At 42.3% G+C, this 18,328-nt stretch overlaps 1 protein-coding gene across 3 annotated transcripts in view; it reads right to left on the bottom strand.

Annotated features, from left to right (window-relative positions):
• Positions 1–18,328, bottom strand: part of CPNE8 (copine 8) — a 250,005-nt gene that overhangs the window by 216,625 nt on the left and 15,052 nt on the right. For all 3 annotated transcript variants that reach the window (XM_065399630.1, XM_065399638.1, XM_065399646.1), the window contains exon 2: positions 12,123–12,163. In XM_065399630.1, coding sequence (XP_065255702.1) covers positions 12,123–12,163 — 41 coding nt within the window. The remainder of the gene's footprint in view (positions 1–12,122; positions 12,164–18,328) is intronic.

Here is an 18,328-nt window from a genome sequence, read left to right as displayed (position 1 = left end):
TTATAAATGAAGGAATGTTATCTATTCTGATATTTGTGGAAGATGGTATTTTGTGGAGTGGGAGGGGTCTCTCCTCAAGGATATTTTATCATTTGAACTGTACAATACTGAGATTATACTGATATAACTTCGGAACGTGAGGTTACTATTTGAGGTTACCATCACTAAAAAAGAAACTTTGTAGAAGTGGTCAATGAGGTCAACTCCAGAGATTCAAACAGAGGTTTAAAATTGTAATCCACCAAAACAAAAATGTTTAGTGTTGCATCCTGTACTTTGAAAGGCCCAGTGAGAGTGTTGCCAATTATAGAATTCTTAAAATGAAAGAATAAGAACAAAACATACTCTGCACTCTTGTAATCTGAAAGCAAATACATGGAAAGTCTGACCTGTAGGAAGTCCAAAACATGAGTAATGCTGGCCTTCTTCACAGAGGTTCTCCCTTTCCAATGCATGAGTGCTTAAATATGAGAAAAACTGATAGTATGACCTTCAATAAAGTTTTTTCGTAAGGCCCAAATTTTAATCAGTTACCCAATGTGTGCATCTTTTGTCATTTGCTACCCTTTCAGTCTCCATCATGTTTATTCATAGATTCATAGATTCTAGGGCTGGAAGGGACCTCGAGAGGTCATCGAGTCCAGTCCCCTGCCCTCATGGCAGGACCAAATATTGTCTAGACCATCCCTGATAGACATTTATCTAACCTACTCTTAAATATCTCCAGAGATGGAGATTCCACAACCTCCCTAGGCAGTTTATTCCAGTGTTTAACCACCCTGACAGTTAGGAATTTTTTCCTAATGTCCAACCTAAACCTCCCTTGCTGCAGTTTAAGCCCATTGCTTCTTGTTCTATCCTTAGAGGCTAAGATGAACAAGTTTTCTCCCACCTCCTTATGACACCCTTTTAGATACCTAAAAACTGCTATCATGTCCCCTCTCAGTCTTCTCTTTTCCAAACTAAACAAACCCAATTCTTTCAGCCTTCCTTCATAGGTCTTGTTGCTCTTCTCTGTACCCTCTCCAATTTCTCCACATCTTTCTTGAAATGCGGTGCCCAGACCTGGACACAATATTCTAGTTGAGGCCTAACCAGCGCAGAGTAGAGCGGAATAATTACTTCTAGTGTCTTGCTCACAACACACCTGTTAACGTTAGAGAAAGCTTTCCTGGTTCCTGATGTACAAAGGTCCCTTGAATCAGATATCTGAGCAAGAGAAATTATAGGAAGAGCAGAATGCATCTCTAAGTCTGAGAAACAAGGGAATCTTGTTCAGCTGGGAGTTGGGGGAGGGCTCCAAGAATGCCTAGTGATCTATTCATATTGCTTTAGATTCTTTTAGCAAGAAGTAAATGTGGCATAAGTAAAGGAGACTTTTCACCTGTTGTACAGTGCCACTAGAGCAGTGATTTTCAACATGTGGTTCATGGACCCTGAGGTTCCACAGACCCTGAGGGTCTACATACTATGTCTAAAATTTCCAAAGGGGTCTGCACCTTTATTTGAAATTTTTTAAGGGTCCGCAAATGAAAAGGTTGAAAACCACTGATCTAGAGCTATTGTCACTTGTCCTTTACGCCTGCAGAAGGCAGCTCTGACTTTGGCATTTCCTTTGGGCCTCAAAATCTGGCCACTATTACTTAAAATACTAAACTGCGAAGGGGTCATCGCTCCCAGTCTACCTGGTACAGACTTAATAAACTCAGATATTCAAGATGTTCATTTGTCCTTTGACAAGGCTCAGAAAGATATATGTTCTTTTCTGTTCATATGTACTGACATATAGGTTCTTTGGAAAGATATCATCTCTTCCCATCTTGGTAGTTCACATTCACCTATATTATCAAGTTCCTCATCATTACCAGGTTAATCTTACTCTTGATCTTGTCTAGCATTCGTAGCATAGCTGCTAGTTAATGTGCATTTTTTAAGAGTACCTATTGATGTAGCTTCAACTTGAGATACCTTAGTGGAGAAACATATTTTGCAAACAAATTCATGTCCAACAGAATTGTTCTTATTGGTTTCTGGACACTGATCAGTTGAGAACCTGAATGACCACTTTTCAAATTTGCAACTTTGGCATCCAGGTTACATGGGGAAAAGGTGGACATGGAAAGGAGAAACTTCTGCAGAATCATCATATGGAATAAGAGCCACTCAGTAACTCAATGCATATACCATCTTTCCCTGTAGCTTCATGGGGAAAAAAATAAAAATAAAAAACAACCTTAGCATTAATCAAGCAAGAATTAAGACCTACTGAATGGCTGTCATGATCCCCATGAGATGGAAGCTTTTCTTCTGGTGGTTTAAAGTTGCATCCAGGTGTAGTCACCAGTATGGGTCACAAAGAGAATTTTTTCCCCTATGTATTCTGGGTTGTTGGTGGATTTTGTTTGCCCCCTCCACCGCACACACCCTTTTTTTTTTTTTGGAAGTCTCTTTTCTCTGAAGCATCAGAGATGGCCATAACTGGAGATGGGATACTGGAGGAGGTGGGCCAGTGGTTTGAGGTGGAACCAAGAGTTCTCTCTCTCTCTCTCAGGTGCTTGGCTGGTAATTTCTTGCTCAGATGATCAGGGTCTGACTACCCTACATGGGGTAGGGAATGAATTTTCCCCAAGTCAGACCTTGAGTTCCCCTCCCCCACTATCCTCTGCAGCATGGGGTGCAGGTCACATGCTATGATCATCTGGGCTTATCTCACCTGATCAATGCCCCTGCCATTGCAAAGGCCTTGGGTATTGATGCACCTCAGTCACTCCTGTTTTTTGCCTGTGGCAAACAATAATTAAGTCTCCAGAGTGCAGTAACACTTAAGTCTAATTCTGGTTGTTGGGTTTAGTGTGTGGCTGGCTGGGTGATGCTACTGGCCTGTGATATAGAGGAGGGCAAACTAGTCTTACACTCCGACTCTAAGATACTAGAACTTTTGAGTTGGAATTTAGTGATTTCCCCCACACACAGTCTCAGGGTGATCTGGCCCTTTAAAGGGATTGAGGCTCAGCACTCCCTATGACAGGTATAGCCTGCCTCCCCAGGTCAAGGGAATGAACGTAGAGATTATGTGACAAGGAGGAAGCATGTGGCTAAACCAGGCCTACTGAGAGATAAAAGGGCAGCCTGTGGTGATTCTTGGGGAAATTCCATTAAAGACCAAGCTGAACATACAGAAAGACCATGGGATGAAAAACAGAGTAGTTTATGTTACCGGGCAGACCTGTCAATTGTTTAGGTACCGAGGGAAGAAACCCATAGTAGAGGGTGAACGTAGGTTCCTATGCTGCCAGCATCAAGGGACTGATTGGAGCCCAGAAAAAAATAGAAGCTGATCCCTGGAGAAGGGATATAGATTGTTGTATGCAGAGGAAGGGCTATGCCCAACAAGAGTCTGGGATGGAACCTTTGGGTTCTGCGTTTCGGTTTGGACCCTAATAGACTCCAGAAGGACTCATGACTTGGATGGAGGACTAAGTTCCCTCAGCAACCTAATCATGTTAGAAACTGGTGGGAAACTATCTGACAGGAAGGCAAACTAAGGTAGAAGCAGAGCTTGAAGCTAGACCAAGTGTGAAGATTTAGTACTTGTTTGTAGGTATCTATATCAGCTACAAACTGCATTTTGTTTTGTTAGCATTCTTTTGACTGTAAGCCCATGCTGTGCCTTCCTCGTTGTCTTTTTACCTCCTTCTTGGATGATAATTCCAAGGGGTATCGATACAATGCGAACCGTACTAATCAATGAAGTGTCATTACCATTGAATGACTTTGCTCTGGCAATAAAATCGGTATGCTAAAGAGTGTGGCCAAAGTTGCAAGAAACCAAATTTTTTCTAGTCTGGACTCCAGGTGGACAGTAATCAAGCAACAGATCACCTGATGGTGGACCTTAATCACTTGATGGGGCCTTAAGAGATGGACAAGGAGGATCACATGAAAGGAGGCTAGAAGTTTTAAAAAGGACAAGGTCCTGAGCAGCAGCTTCCCCAACCAGAATAAGACGACAAGACCAGCCAGGAGGAAGGAAGGGAGTAGAGTCCTGTGAACCTGAAAAAACACTGACCAAATTCCAAACAATGATCAAGAGTATTGAAGAACTTTAGCCAGGGGTCTTAACAAATGTAGTCAATATAATAAAACTGCTTGCATCTCTTGTAATTTGTCTATGAGTAAAGTATATTCAGTTTAGAAATCCCTTTGCAAAGTCTGTGCATTACTTGCTTCAACTATCCCATGTTGCTGAAGGATTAAGCTATAAACTGGATTACCCATGGGACTGAAGCTCTAGGGAGGATCTGTTTGACTGGGCAGACTTGGGAGGATTCAACACCAGTCCTGGAGTCCAGGGCAGCTGGAACACAGGGTCCTATTTCCTAGAAGTAGTACCAGAAAAAGTCTATGTATGAGTCTATGGCTGGAGTCTGCCAAGATCCAGGAGAGCTCAGAAGCACATGGATCCACCAGTGAGTCAGTCCAAATAGCTGCCTTGTGTGAGCATCCACAAGGAGGAGCTCAGCCAGGACTGTAACACCAGGTAATTCCTATTATACCCACAAATTACAACGCCACAGGACTGAAGCTTATCATTGCCCAAGTACTGAGAGCTCTTTTCTCCTCGAGGAGACCTTTTAGGAAATGATAGAAATGCACTCCTTTTGGAATTAGGGATGCAATGAAAACTACTAAGATTTTCATAAATATTTGAGGCGTTCCCAGTCCAGATAGGAAAAGCCTTCTATCGGTAATGCTCCATTCCATAAGCAACCTGGAGGAATCCCCTGTGGCTATGCCTGGAAGGAATTTGCAGAAACACCACCCTGAGATCTATCACTACTGGGCCTATCACAGATCTTTCTGTCCCTTTCTCCTCCAAGACCAATGCCTTCTACCCCATCCCTTCCAATCTGTCCTCATCCCAGTCCTATCTCTTCCCCACCCTGACTCCTCATCCCAGTCTCCACTCATCTAATCTCACTATCCTCTCCCCTCCCCCCGAGCTCTCCCCTCTCTCTCCAGCCAGTCCCAGTTTCTCCCCACACACACTGACACCTTGCTCTAAAATGCTCCTCTCTCCCAAATCCAGTTCTTGCCCCTTCTACATTTGAGTCAGGCAATCTCCTTCTCCACCCTGCCTGGGCCCAGCAGGGGGAGCATTGAGAGCACAGGGAAATGTCTCTGCTGTCAGTTCTAGTGCCTGTTGTCACTCCTGTAGCAGCAACAGCAGAGAAAGTCCTGCTTATCCCTGTAGCTCTAATAAGTCTCCGAGAAATCTCTGAGAAATCTCAGTTTGCACTTGCTCAGAGGTTTACAACCTGCCAAATTTGGGAGAATACTCAGGAGGACAGCAAAAGGCACCTCAGATTTGTCTTTTATCGGGTGTAAAGTACTTGGACGCACCAAATTGCTGCAGAAAAGACAGATAATCTTACCTATTCTGATGTTCATAGCCTAAGTAATAAGAAATTAGATATAAAAGCAAGAGGAGCAGGCAGAAACAAAATATTTTCTAAAGTTACACTCTAATAAAAATATACAGAAAACTACTAGAACTAGCAATACATGTCCCTATCATACATCTTAGAATGGAAAAACAAAGAAGTCTCTTGTTATCTCAAACATACCTATTTCCTGAGTTCCCTATCCAATAAAGGCCTAAAGCACTTGCCCCTAAACAAGGACCAATAAAGAATGGACTACTATTTGAATTAGCTTGTCTGAGATGGTTCACCCTTTCCTTGCTAGATAAGCAACCACTAGAAAATATCTTAGATTCCACTAGTTCCACTCCTGCATGACATCACCACTCAGGGGGCATGTTCCTGTCCCCGCCTGTTTATGCAGAAAATTGTCTCTATTTCGTGTATTTTTAAAGGATTGTGAAAGGCACACACATTTTATTTTTACTACTCTGCAAGCACCCAGCTAAACTGATAAAATGAGCTAACTGCCTGTTTGAATCAGAACCATATTTTGGGATACCAGATCTCTGAACTGCCATCATCCCCAGAGCACGTGTGTGCAGTTAATCAAGAAGAGACTAAAATGTCTAAAAGGTGAGCAGCTCCTGTGTGTGGAGGCAAGATGAATCTATGGTTACTCCAGAAAGGATCACAGAAGTCCATTCATAAATGCAGGCTTTACTTGCACAGACACCAAGCCAGTGAGGCTTGGAGATAGTCCAGTACTGTATGCAATGCAAGGCTATGTATGACTTCTGAACACTATGACCCCAGAGTCTACTGAGCTGGTATAATGTGGAAATGTGCCATGAGTGTAACAGATACTGGTATGGCGATTAGGCCCAACATCCACAACATCAGCAGATCATCTGCTGGAGCCAGCAGATGATCTGCTTGATTCATAAAAGCTAATCCCAACCTAAAGTAGGAAGGCTTGGAATTGAACGTCAATAGTGAGTTTATTCCCCCAGTCCACTGGATTATACAGAACACTCCTAGGCACAACTCAACTAAAAAAAAACCACACACACACACACACAAAACACACCACACCTTACCCCTACTGTGCATGTCTGTAGAGCCTAAGGAAGAAATCTATTGAGTTTGTGTATCCTACCTACTTTTTGCCTACCTGTAGAAACAATGTTTTGGCAGAGTGGAAATTAGATATGCTGCCTGTGCCTGAGATGCATCCCTATAGGCATGCAAGTGACTACAATGTGCAGTGCATAGAGTCAGTCTCCTTCATGCAAGAGCGATATTCTCAAGATTGTTTGCAGTGTTGTTGCAGCTGGTGTTGGTCCCAGGATATTAAAAGGGACAAGGTGGGTGAGTTAATACCTTTTACTAGACTTCTTTCCTCTCAGAAGAAAAGCTGTGTGTAGCTCAAAACTTTGTGTCTCTCACCAAGAGAAGTTGGTCCAATAAAAGGATATTACCTCGCTCAGCTTGTCTCTCTATTCCCAAGGTTGCATTTTACATTTTTTCTTTTGCCATATAAAAATAGAGATCAAATCCATGATTGGTCAGAACTCACATCTCCGTCAGGAAGTAACTGGAACAAAAGCCTCTCTCTCGCTTTTGTTCCGTGGCACAAACTCAATGGCATAGTAGCGTGATTTCCTGATGCAACTTAAAATTCTTTATCAACTGGGGAATTTGATAGAATTTCTCTGAAGCAAGTTTTTCAGTGCCCCTGTGTCCAAGGTGATTAGGGGCCATCAGGGATAAAAATCTTACTCTCTCATCAACTGGAAGGTCTCCAAAGTAGATCTTGATAGGTTCCAGACCAAGCAGCAACCTTTTACAAACGTGGAAATTTTTATTGCCTATGAAAATAAAGCCTAGACCCCTTTCACTTCCGCAGAGAAGGAGGCAGCATACACAGTAAAAATCTGTGTTATCCGGCACTTTACCAACCGTAAAGCTGTAGAAACTGGCATTTTTGATATCTCCATTAAAAGTCCAGCTGGCGCGGGGCCGGCAGGCTCCCTACCTGGCTGAGTATGGCTCCCCGCAAGCAGCGGCATGTCCCTGCTGCTCCTAGGCGGAGGCATGGCCACAGGAGCGCCCTGCCCTGCCCCTACCCAACCCCGAGCGCTGGCTACACAGCTCCCATTAGCCAGGCACCGCGGCCAATGGGAGCTGCAGGGGCTGCGCTTGTGGGCGGAGGCAGCACGCAGAGCCACCTGGCCATGCCTCCGCCTAGGAGCAGCAGGGATATATTGCCACTTGCAGGAAGCCACCTGAGCAAGTGCCATCCGGATCCAGCATCCCACAACTCCGTGCTCCGACCCTCCTCCCGCACCCAAACTCCCTCCCAGAACCCACGTCCTGCACCCCCCTCCTTCACCCTAACCCCCAGCCCTGAGCCTCCTCCCGCACCCAAACTCCCTCCCAGAACCCACGTCCTGCACCCCCCTCCTTCACCCTAACCCCCAGCCCTGAGCCTCCTCCCGCACCCAAACTCCCTCCCAGAACCCACGTCCTGCACCCCCCTCCTTCACCCTAACCCCCAGCCCTGAGCCTCCTCCCGCACCCAAACTCCCTCCCAGAACCCACGTCCTGCACCCCCCTCCTTCACCCTAACCCCCAGCCCTGAGCCTCCTCCCGCACCCAAACTCCCTCCCAGAACCCACGTCCTGCACCCCCCCTTCACCTTAACCCCCAGCCCTGAGCCTCCTCCCGCACCCAAACTCCCTCCCAGAACCCACGTCCTGCACCCCCCTCCTTCACCCTAACCCCCAGCCCTGAGCCTCCTCCCGCACCCAAACTCCCTCCCAGAACCCACGTCCTGCACCCCCCTCCTTCACCCTAACCCCCAGCCCTGAGCCTCCTCCCGCACCCAAACTCCCTCCCAGAACCCACGTCCTGCACCCCCCTCCTTCACCCTAACCCCCAGCCCTGAGCCTCCTCCCGCACCCAAACTCCCTCCCAGAACCCACGTCCTGCACCCCCCTCCTTCACCCTAACCCCCAGCCCTGAGCCTCCTCCTGCATCCAAATTCCCTCCCTCAGTAAGTATAATAGTTAACCGGAATTTCTGACTAACCGGCACCCTCCATTCCCCCCAACATGTCGGATAACAAAGCTTTTCCTGTACTAAGAATCCAGTCACTGCTGCAAAAGGTTGCCTCCATTAATAAGCAGCTTCTTGGGCTGAACTGCTACATAACTGCCTGAACCCTACAAACACGTGTGTCTACAGACATCAGTACTGGACACAGTTACCTTTACTGTTGTATCCCCAACATCAAAGCATGACACTACCTGATATCTGGCTGATGCCACACACTTTTTTTTTTTTTTTTTAAGTTTATCTTTGCAGAGACAACTGACAATGAGAGACCTTTTTTCTGCAGCTCAAATTGGTAGTTGCATATGGAGAGGTATCTTCCAAGTTCAGCAAGAAGAATCAGCTCCCTAGTCAACAAGATGAAGCTCTCCTAGGAGTTGATGCCTTGATGGGATAACAGAAACTAACACTTAACTAACAATAGGGTAACTATACACAGAGATAAGTAAAGTAGCTAGGGAGTAGTGGAGCACTTGCGAGCAAGAGACCACTGTTCCAACAACCTGGTGGTAAGAAGGAACTGAAGGGGGGGTCGGGCCGGCAGGGTCATATATAGAGCACCATATCGGCACCACTCCAGGGGGCTCCACAGCCGGCCCGACGGGTAGCTGCTAGGGAAAAATTTCCGACATCCGTGCACGTGGAGCACGCACACACATAACTGGAATTGATATGAGCAAGCACTCGAAGAAGAACTATTGAGCTATCGAAGATAAGAGAGGCGCTGCTGTCGTTCCGACTCAAACCAAAGGCGGAAGAGAAGGAACTGGGGGACGGTTGACGGTGCACACTAGGTAACTGCTCAGAGCAGTGTAAGATGGCTGACGCATGGGCACGGCCAACCGGGCACTGCTACTACAAATCTCCGATTACAAACACAGGGTGCCAACACACCTAAAGTGGAGCACCCACAGGGACACGCCTTGAAGAAGAAGAATTAGTACCATTATACAAGGCACTGGTGAGACCTCATTTGGAATACTGTGTGCAATTCTGGTCTCCCACGTTTAAGAAAGATGAATTCAAACTGGAACAGGTGCAGAGAAGGGCTACTCGGATGATCCGAGGAACGGAAAACCTAGTTTATAAGAGAAGACAAACAGCTTGACCTGTTTAGCCTAACCAAAAGAAGGCTGAGGGGAGATACGATTGCTCTTTATAAATATATCAGAGGGATAAATACCAGGGAGGAAGAGGAGTTATTTAAGTTAAGCATCAATGCGGACACAAGAACAAATGGATACAAACTGGCCATCAACAAATTTAGGCTCAAAATTAGGCAAAGGTTTCTAACCATTACAGGAGTGAATTTCTGGAACAGCCTTCCCAGGGGAGCAGGGGAGTAGGCAAAAAACCTAACTGGGTTCAAGACTGAACTTGATAAGTTTATGGAGCAGATGGTATGATGGGACTGCCTACAAAGGAAGGTGGCCCATCAACGACTGCTTTTAGCAAATATCCCCAAATTGCCAGAGATGGGATACCGGATGAGGAGGGCTCTGAGTTACTACACAGAATTCTTTCCCAGGTGTCTGCCTGGTGAGTATTGCCCACATGCTCAGGGTCTAAGTGATCGCCATATTTAGGGACGGGAAGGAATTTTTCCCTGGGTCAGGTTGGCAGAGACACTGCAACATGGGGCATGGGTCACTTGCAGAGTTAAACTAGTGTAAATGGTGAATTCTCTGTAACTTGAAGTCTTTAAACCATGATTTGAGGACTTCAGTAACTCAGCCAGAGGTTAGGGGTCTATTACAGGAGTGGGTGGGTGAGGTTCTATGGTCTGCAATGTGCAGGTCAGACTAGATCAGCGTTTCTCAAGTGTGGCTACCATGGCCGCATGTGGCCACCAGGGGCTTTTCTTGCAGCCACAGCCTCCTGGGCAGTGACTGGGGGGGGGGGGGGGGAGGGGAGGAGGGGTCTTGACCACAAAAGTTGGAGGAGCAGACAGCTGGTGCGAGTTCCCCACCTTCCCAGGGGTGGTGGGGCTCAGGCTTCCGGCTTCAGCCCTGGTGTGGCAGGCTCTGGCCACATGTCTGCAGGCTCTGGCCACGGGCTCTGACCGTGGGGCTTTGGGCTCTGGGCTTTAGCTGCATAGTGGCAGTCTCCACTCCCAGGCCACTGGGCTTCAGGCTCCGGCCACTGAGCTTCAGGTTCACACACAACCCTGGCTCCTGCTGTGGCCTCAGTCCATCACCCCATCATCCTTGGCCCCCACTGCCTCCCATCTCCCCATCCAAGGCTTATATTTGCCCCCAGCTTGCCAGAGCTAAGTCTGCTGTGAAAAGTGATATTTGCATGTTTGTTCATATCACTTTTCACTGCCTCCCAGCTAGCTTACAAGTCTCTGCTGTGAAAAGTGATATTAAACATAGAAATATCACTTTTCACAGAACCAGACTTCCTAGCTAGCAAGTCTTAAAAAAAACAAAAACACAAAACAAAAAAAAGTTGCAACAAACAAAGCAAAAGAAACAACAACAAAGACAAGAACATGCAAAGCACCTTGTGTTTCTATTCTGTTTAGGTCCAGTAAAGAATAGAGACAACTGTATGTTATTATTATTGAGTCTGAAAAAACATCCCAACATAAATAAATTACTAAGACTGGACATGTATATGCGCATATGTATTTGTTTTTCCTAAAGTTAATTAAATATTTTAGGAAAAATTGTCAAAGTGGCCACCAGCAAGAGTTGGTGGCCTCAGTGTACGGCCACCAAAAAATTTGTTGTGAGAACCCCAGGATTAGATGATCACGATGGTCTCTTCTGACTTTACAGTCTATGAGTAGAAAGTGTCCATGCTGGACCAAAGCCAAGAATTTCATGCCAAGGACAATCCTGCCAAGATCACGTTCAGGGACATGGTTCTCTGCACAGCTGCATTCTTACATTAGTCTAGGAGTTGTCTATTGTCTTTCACATCTGCTCTTTGAGGGCTTACAAACAAGATGCCACATTGCCCAGTGACCCAAGGCATATTGATTTATCAACACAAATGTAAATGGCATTTATTTCTCATCTTTTGACTCTAGATTTAAGTTTAATTCTATTCATTAGGAGCATTAGCAGAAAGAGGAGATTTTAAAAAGGTTTCTATATAGTTTGCATAGCAGCCTGGAAAAAGATGTGAAAAGAATAGATTTAAAAAAAAAAAAAAAAAAAAAAATGTAAGTTCTGCATTTATTACTTCCCAGCCCCAAAAAAAAAAAAAAAAAAAAATTTACCTTAAATCTTCTTCAAAGGGACTAGATAGCTCAAGAAACTGGTAAAGGGATATAGAACCTTTACATTCTATGTCACTCATCGAAAATGTGGTTCACGTCAGTAGTAAAGTTATCAGCTAATGACTATTCAGTAGCCTATGTGAAATGAGTTCAGTAGTCTCAGTTCACTTCCTAACATACAACTGTCTACATGACAAAAACCATATTCACAATTACACTATGTTAAGCCTCTGCTGAGGGGACAAGAACTGAATTGACTTAGAGGCTGAAATACCCTGGAGGTTTACTTGATATATTTACGCTGCAGTTTATCCAGTGCAACAAATAAACATAATAAAATAATTTTTACTTACTTGGATCAGATTTTGAAAATGTGTCTCTGTCCAAAAGGTTTCTGTTAAAGAAAGACAGATAAATGACACTGCTACTAAAATAGAGAAAGAACATCTTAAGAAAACAATGATAATTTCTTTCTGATTGAAAGCTTCTACAGTGCATACATGATTAAAACAGTTTATTTAAGGAACATAAGGGGACACAGTTGGCTCTCCTCCATCTCTTATGCATATCAGAATTACTCAGAGCTAGTATTCTGCCAATCTCAAACTTCACACTTTTCAGTTTGTCACACAACTCTGATGCATGTAAACTGTGGGTTGTAGACTCAACTACCACACAGGGGAAAAGAGGCAGAACATTCAATCATTAAACATATATTTTTAAATTTCATGTCCCACAGGAACTGAAATAACTTTAAGCTGTCATGGTACTTTGCGAGTTTATTATTTCAGCTTTCAGCTAAAAATAAAACCTCCAAAATTTAGAACAAATCTTTCAAGTTGGGTAGACCTCTACCTAAACCAAACTTCTAGGCTCAACCTAATTTTTCAAGGCTAAAACAGTCTTTTGGCACTGGATCCCTCTAGTAAAGTGTTCTGTGTCCAAGCGCTCATTTCATTACACTTGGTATCTTACCTACAAATGTGGTAATTGTGTAACTATACAGTTCACTATTGTTAACGAACTATCATTAATGCAAACTAGGAAACTTTTAGTTTGTACCGGCAGCGTCCATATGGGGAGTTACAGAGCAGCACTTTGGTGCACACTGATTTTCACATCCCCTAGTCCCAATTGTTGGGCAGTGTAGAAATAGCATGGGTAAATCAATCTTAATACTGCTCTACTGTTTCTTCTTTCAGGTTAAATAATTACATAGTTCTTCTAGTGTTGTATTTTGGCTGAAGTAACCAGTAAAAATTAAAATGGATTTTTTATTTTTGAGTAACAATGCTCCTCTTTCCTGTCTCTTATCCTAAACTCCCTCCAGTATTAGGCTTTGTAATGACATTCGGTCATTCTTAATTTATTCCATTAGGATTAAAATGAACACTATCCACATATGTATATTCAGATTGTAATTTCAGACATAATTACCATACTGGATCAGATGAGTGGCCCATCAAAGTTTAATACCCTATATTTGACAATGTCCAATACCAGCTGCTTCAGAAAAAGTTACAAGAAACTCTGTAGTAACAATTATGGAGAAATCTGCCCCCCCAGGGAAAGTTTCCTCCTAACTAACAGTTATACATGTCAAGACAAACTATAGGAAAATGGCGTTAAGGTTGGGAGTACATATCAGTAAATAAAGTAAAATACATTACAGGTGTTTCAATTATCCCAAAAATCAAGTGTTATAAACCCCCAAATTCACAATCAAATATAAAATAAATCCAAACATGTTGGGGTATGGAAATGCTTAATCAGGATACCAAACAACCTTAGCTCTCCACTGTAGCGACATTGTGCAATAGCTTTATGATTATGGCATTTTAGGTTTGTGGGTAGAGTTAAGGTCATCCGTTTCTATGCCATTTATTATTTTCACCATGTCTCCTCTTTTCATCTCAATTTTCTCAACTCATCTCCGAGCCGCTTCTATTTCTTGAGTAACCAGAACTGAACACAGTATTCTAGGGGAGGCTACATAACTGTTTTAATAAATTGAAATCATATTTCCATAGCATTCGCTATTCCATTAAGTACATAGTCTAACATTTACTTGACTACTGTTGCACAGTGAGCAAAGGTCTTTATCAAACTGTCCATAAAGATGCAAGGCTTTTTTGTGAGTTAACAGACTTTGTTTAGAACCAGTAAGGTGTAAGTATTCATAAAGTCTAATGCCAGAAAGGACTGCTGTGATCGAGTCTGACCTTCTGCATAACACAGGCCACAGAACTTCCCAAAACCAATTCCTATTTGAACTAGGCAGAGCATCTCTTTTAGGAAAACATCCTATCTTGATTTTAAAATTGCCAGTGATGAAAAATACTGTCCTCCTCTTTACCTCCCACCCCAAATTTTGGGTCATCTGCAAAATTTATTTAGTTATGATTTTTTGTTTTCTTCCAAGTCATTGTTAAAATAAATTAAAGAGCACAGGGCCAAGAACTAATCGATGTGAGACCCCCACTAGACATACACTCACTCAACGACAATTCCCCTTTTACAATTAAATTTTGAAACCTGTCAGTTATGCAGTTTTTAATCAATTTAATGTGTGCCATGTTCATGTTATATCGTTCTAATTTTTTAATCAAAATGTCATGCAGGATCAAGTCATATAGCCTACAGAATTCTAAATCTATTAATCTTTATCAACCAAACTTGATATCTTTTTTGATAAGATTGCAAGTTAGACAGGATCTATTGTTACATAAACTCATGTTGATTACATTACCCTCCTTTAATTCTTTAATGCCAATTATCAGGCACTCCATTATTTTGCCTAGGATCACTGTCATGGTAACAGACCCATAATTACCCAAGTCATCTCATTTACCCTTTTTAAATACCTGGCACAACATTAACTTTCTTTTAGTCTTCTGGAACTTTCCTAGTGTTCCAAGATTTATCAGGAAAAAAAAAAATTAATCAACATTAACAGTGAAGCAAGCTCCTCAGCCAACTTTTTAACTCTTGGATGCAAGCTACCTGGACCCGTTGATATTAAATGTCTAACTTTAGTATCTGCTATTCAACACCTTCCTGAGTTATTATTGGAATGGAAAGTGTTTCTTCCAGGGTGGATAAAAATCAATGATTATTTAAACAAAAAAAAAACAGATTTTTTTATTTAAAAATCAGATTTTTTGGATAAAATGCTTTTTGAGGAAAAACGTATCTAAAGACAGTTTTAATTAAGATACATTATAAAGATATCTCATCATGGAATAGGGATTATAAATTCTAATTCTATAGTATGAGACAATATATTCATGTAATGTTTAAGAAAAGTTTTGTAAATGAGTTCCAATAGTTCATGGATTAGGGACCCAATCTTATGGGGTTCCAGGGGCTTCTGTATAGATTAATCTTTCTATCTACTCAATGGGACTCAGTGTTCAGCCTAGAAGATACCATCAGAGAAGCTTAGTTTTGCAGTTCTCACACTGTGGACTTGTGCCTCCAGAGATAACATGCTTGTTAACAGCAAAAATGTTTTTAAATAAATAATATAGAGAGGTGAGAAATAACAGGCCTCAACCCTACTGTCCCTCTGCAAATTTGTGTACACAGAGTCAATCTCTTACCTCTGTCTAAAAGTGCAAAGTTTCAAAAAGTTCAATGAATAGAAGATTGTTGGGCGCAGAATAGATCTGGACAAGGAGAAGAAGTCTGGAGATAAATGTGAGAAGGGAGGGACACGCAGTAGAAACAAAAGTGAAACTGTTTGAGCAGCATATTCCAGAAGTCTTGAGGTCTTTCTGAGTGTAGCCTTCATTGATTTGAGATCTCCCATACCATTCTCTCACTAGAAGGGAAAACCTATAATAGCAGTAGGCCGTAAAAGAGACCCAGTTTGGGAATAAGAACCATTCAAGAAATATATGTTTGCTGATGATGTTTTAAAGAAAGTCACATCAGTGAAGTGGTGGCAGTCACTTAACACTTGGATTCGGAGACTGTTGAAGTGATAATCTCACTTTTAACAGCAGTAGCTTCTTCTGCCAGTGTAGAAAGAATATTTTCTTCCTTTGGACTAATTCATTCCAAATTGAGAAATGGTTTCGGTCCAGGAAAAAAAAAAAAAAAACACACAGGAAAGCTTGTTCTTTTCCAGATTATGAACAAACAGGAAAAAGAAAGTGAAGACGACCAAGTTAGCTGCAGAAGCCAATATTTTAAGTTTCCCATGTTCACCTGGCTGACATAGTCCATTTAATTTTTGTTTTTAAATTTCATTTAACTATTTTAGTTAAACAATTTTAACAAAAACAAACCCGATTTTAAAAAACTTGAATGTTTAACTAAATTCAAAAATTCATATGCTTGTTTTGTTAAAATATTATATGTTTGCTTTTAAAGAAAAAAAATCCAGAATACATAATGTTGTTGTTTTAGTTAAATAAAACAATTTAAATGTCTGTCTGGTGATGTTCTCCTCCTAATACAGCATGGCAAGAAAATCCTCCAAATATTAATGATTAACCTGTTGAATTGGAGATAGTTCACCTCCCAATGACTTCATAAATATCTGCTTCAATTACCCCTTTGCTAAATGAAATAACCAATCATTCATTTTCTGATATAGCTGTAAAACTAATCTGAAAAGTTTCCAAAATAAATCACTTAAAAAATGTATAGTGTGTACCTTCTAAAAATGAAACCTATATCTATCTCTGAGTTGTGAAGAATATGTATTAAGGTTATAACAACCAACAAGAATGCACTTTTATGTAGAAATCCATGATTAACTCGAGTCTTCCTGACTAGTGAGTTAAATCAACTTGATTTAAATCAAATCCACCCGTTTCTTCATCATCACCATCTGATAGGACTACATCATCTGTTTCTCCTCTTCCCCCACCACAAACCAAATATTTATTGAACAATTCTGCCTTTTCGTTATTGACTATTCTACAATTCCCATCTAGTAATGGACCAACAAAATTCTTCCCAATACAATTTACAAACCCCTTCTTATTGTCCTTTACTCTGCTGGCCATAGATTGATCATGTCTACCCGACTGGGCCACACAGACAAAAATAGGTGGAGCATCACATCTTCAACTGGTATAGAGATCACCCTGGGGCTTAAGGATGAGACAGGTGCCCAGACACCTGCATCAGGCAGCAATGCACAAATCTAGAGGCAGAAGCTTAGGCACCTAGGGAACTTTTACAGCAGAAATCTAGCCGCAGAGTGAATTTAAGCACCTAAAGAGTTCTGCGGCAGCTTAGCAGGGTTTTTTACAGATCACAGCAGCACCTATTTCTGAGGTTTAGGAGCCTAAGTCCCATTGTGGATCTGGGACCTTGGGCACATTAATGTTGATAATTTATCCACAGGGGGAAAAATAAAATCAGTCGTGGGCCACAAAGTCCCGTGGGGGGGGGGGGAGGAAGGTGGAGGCTTGGAGCTTCCCCTCGGCTCCAGGGTGGGGCCGGAGGGGTTCAGGGTGGAGGAGGGGGTTCTGGGCTGGGATTGGGGTGCAGGAGAGGGGTCTGGGCTGGGGCCAAGGGGTTTGGAGTGAGGGAGCATGCTCAGGGCTTTTTGATCTTTGGGTCCTCTGGAGAATCCGTCTCAAAAGGGATCAAAATCTCTCACCTTTGACTGAACCTGACTAAGAACAAGAAAGAGGAGTCAATCGTCAGGTCAGAAGAGAACTTGATGGCCTTAACCTGGCATAATCTCATAAAGAGATACTTTAATGATTGACTTCTTTTCAGGCTTGGAGCATACGGAGAAATGTGTGGGGGTGAAATCTACAGATTTCTCAAAAGATGTGCCTTTTCTATGGCTCATCTTGAGGGAGATCCTGAACAGGAGGTTAAGTTGCTGGCTCAGGTAGCTTGAGAGAAATGAATTAATCCAATGAAGACCTCTAAGCCTTCACTAGGGAATAACTGATCTGAAACTTCTGATTCACAGTATTTAAGAGGGAGGAAAGTTCTCCATCAACTGAGGACTAGAGTGAATATTTGTTTAATCTAGACAATCCTCAAAAGAAAAAAGTGTCATTTGTATTGCAGGTTGGGAAGAAGTATCATGTTTATGGCCCAATGATGAAAATACTGAAAGGGAGAAGAAGAGAACCGTCCACAATAGTTGGAGTAGGATACAGGGTCAGGAGGACAGAAGAGGGAGGGAGAGGGAGAACATCTGCATGGTTTGGATGTATGAGGTGCCAGCAGAAGAAAAAATGGGGCAGGTCAAAGGCATCTGAATAAAAGTTTTCTTGTTCTGTATAAGAGTAGTAATATAAAGCAGAAAGAACTCTCTTAGTTATGCCATGCATAACTAGTGTATGTTCATTCTTAGTGAATGAAATTATGAACTTCACTGTAGTGTGACCTTAGTCAAACCAATAAAATAAAAACTGCTTACTTCCCAAAATTGCTCAGCTATTAGAATCATACCACATTTAGCCTAAAACTTGAAGATATCACACTTGATTAAATCAGACTAGTATTCACTAATCCAGTCAGTTACTGTAGCTAAGTATAAAATAAAAATCACTGATCCCTATGTTGTTTTATGTGGTTT

This window comes from Emys orbicularis, chromosome 1 (assembly GCF_028017835.1).
Source record: "Emys orbicularis isolate rEmyOrb1 chromosome 1, rEmyOrb1.hap1, whole genome shotgun sequence".
Taxonomy (NCBI): domain Eukaryota; kingdom Metazoa; phylum Chordata; order Testudines; family Emydidae; genus Emys; species Emys orbicularis.
Note: the sequence above shows the minus strand (reverse complement) of the source record. Positions and strands in the feature narration are given on the sequence as shown.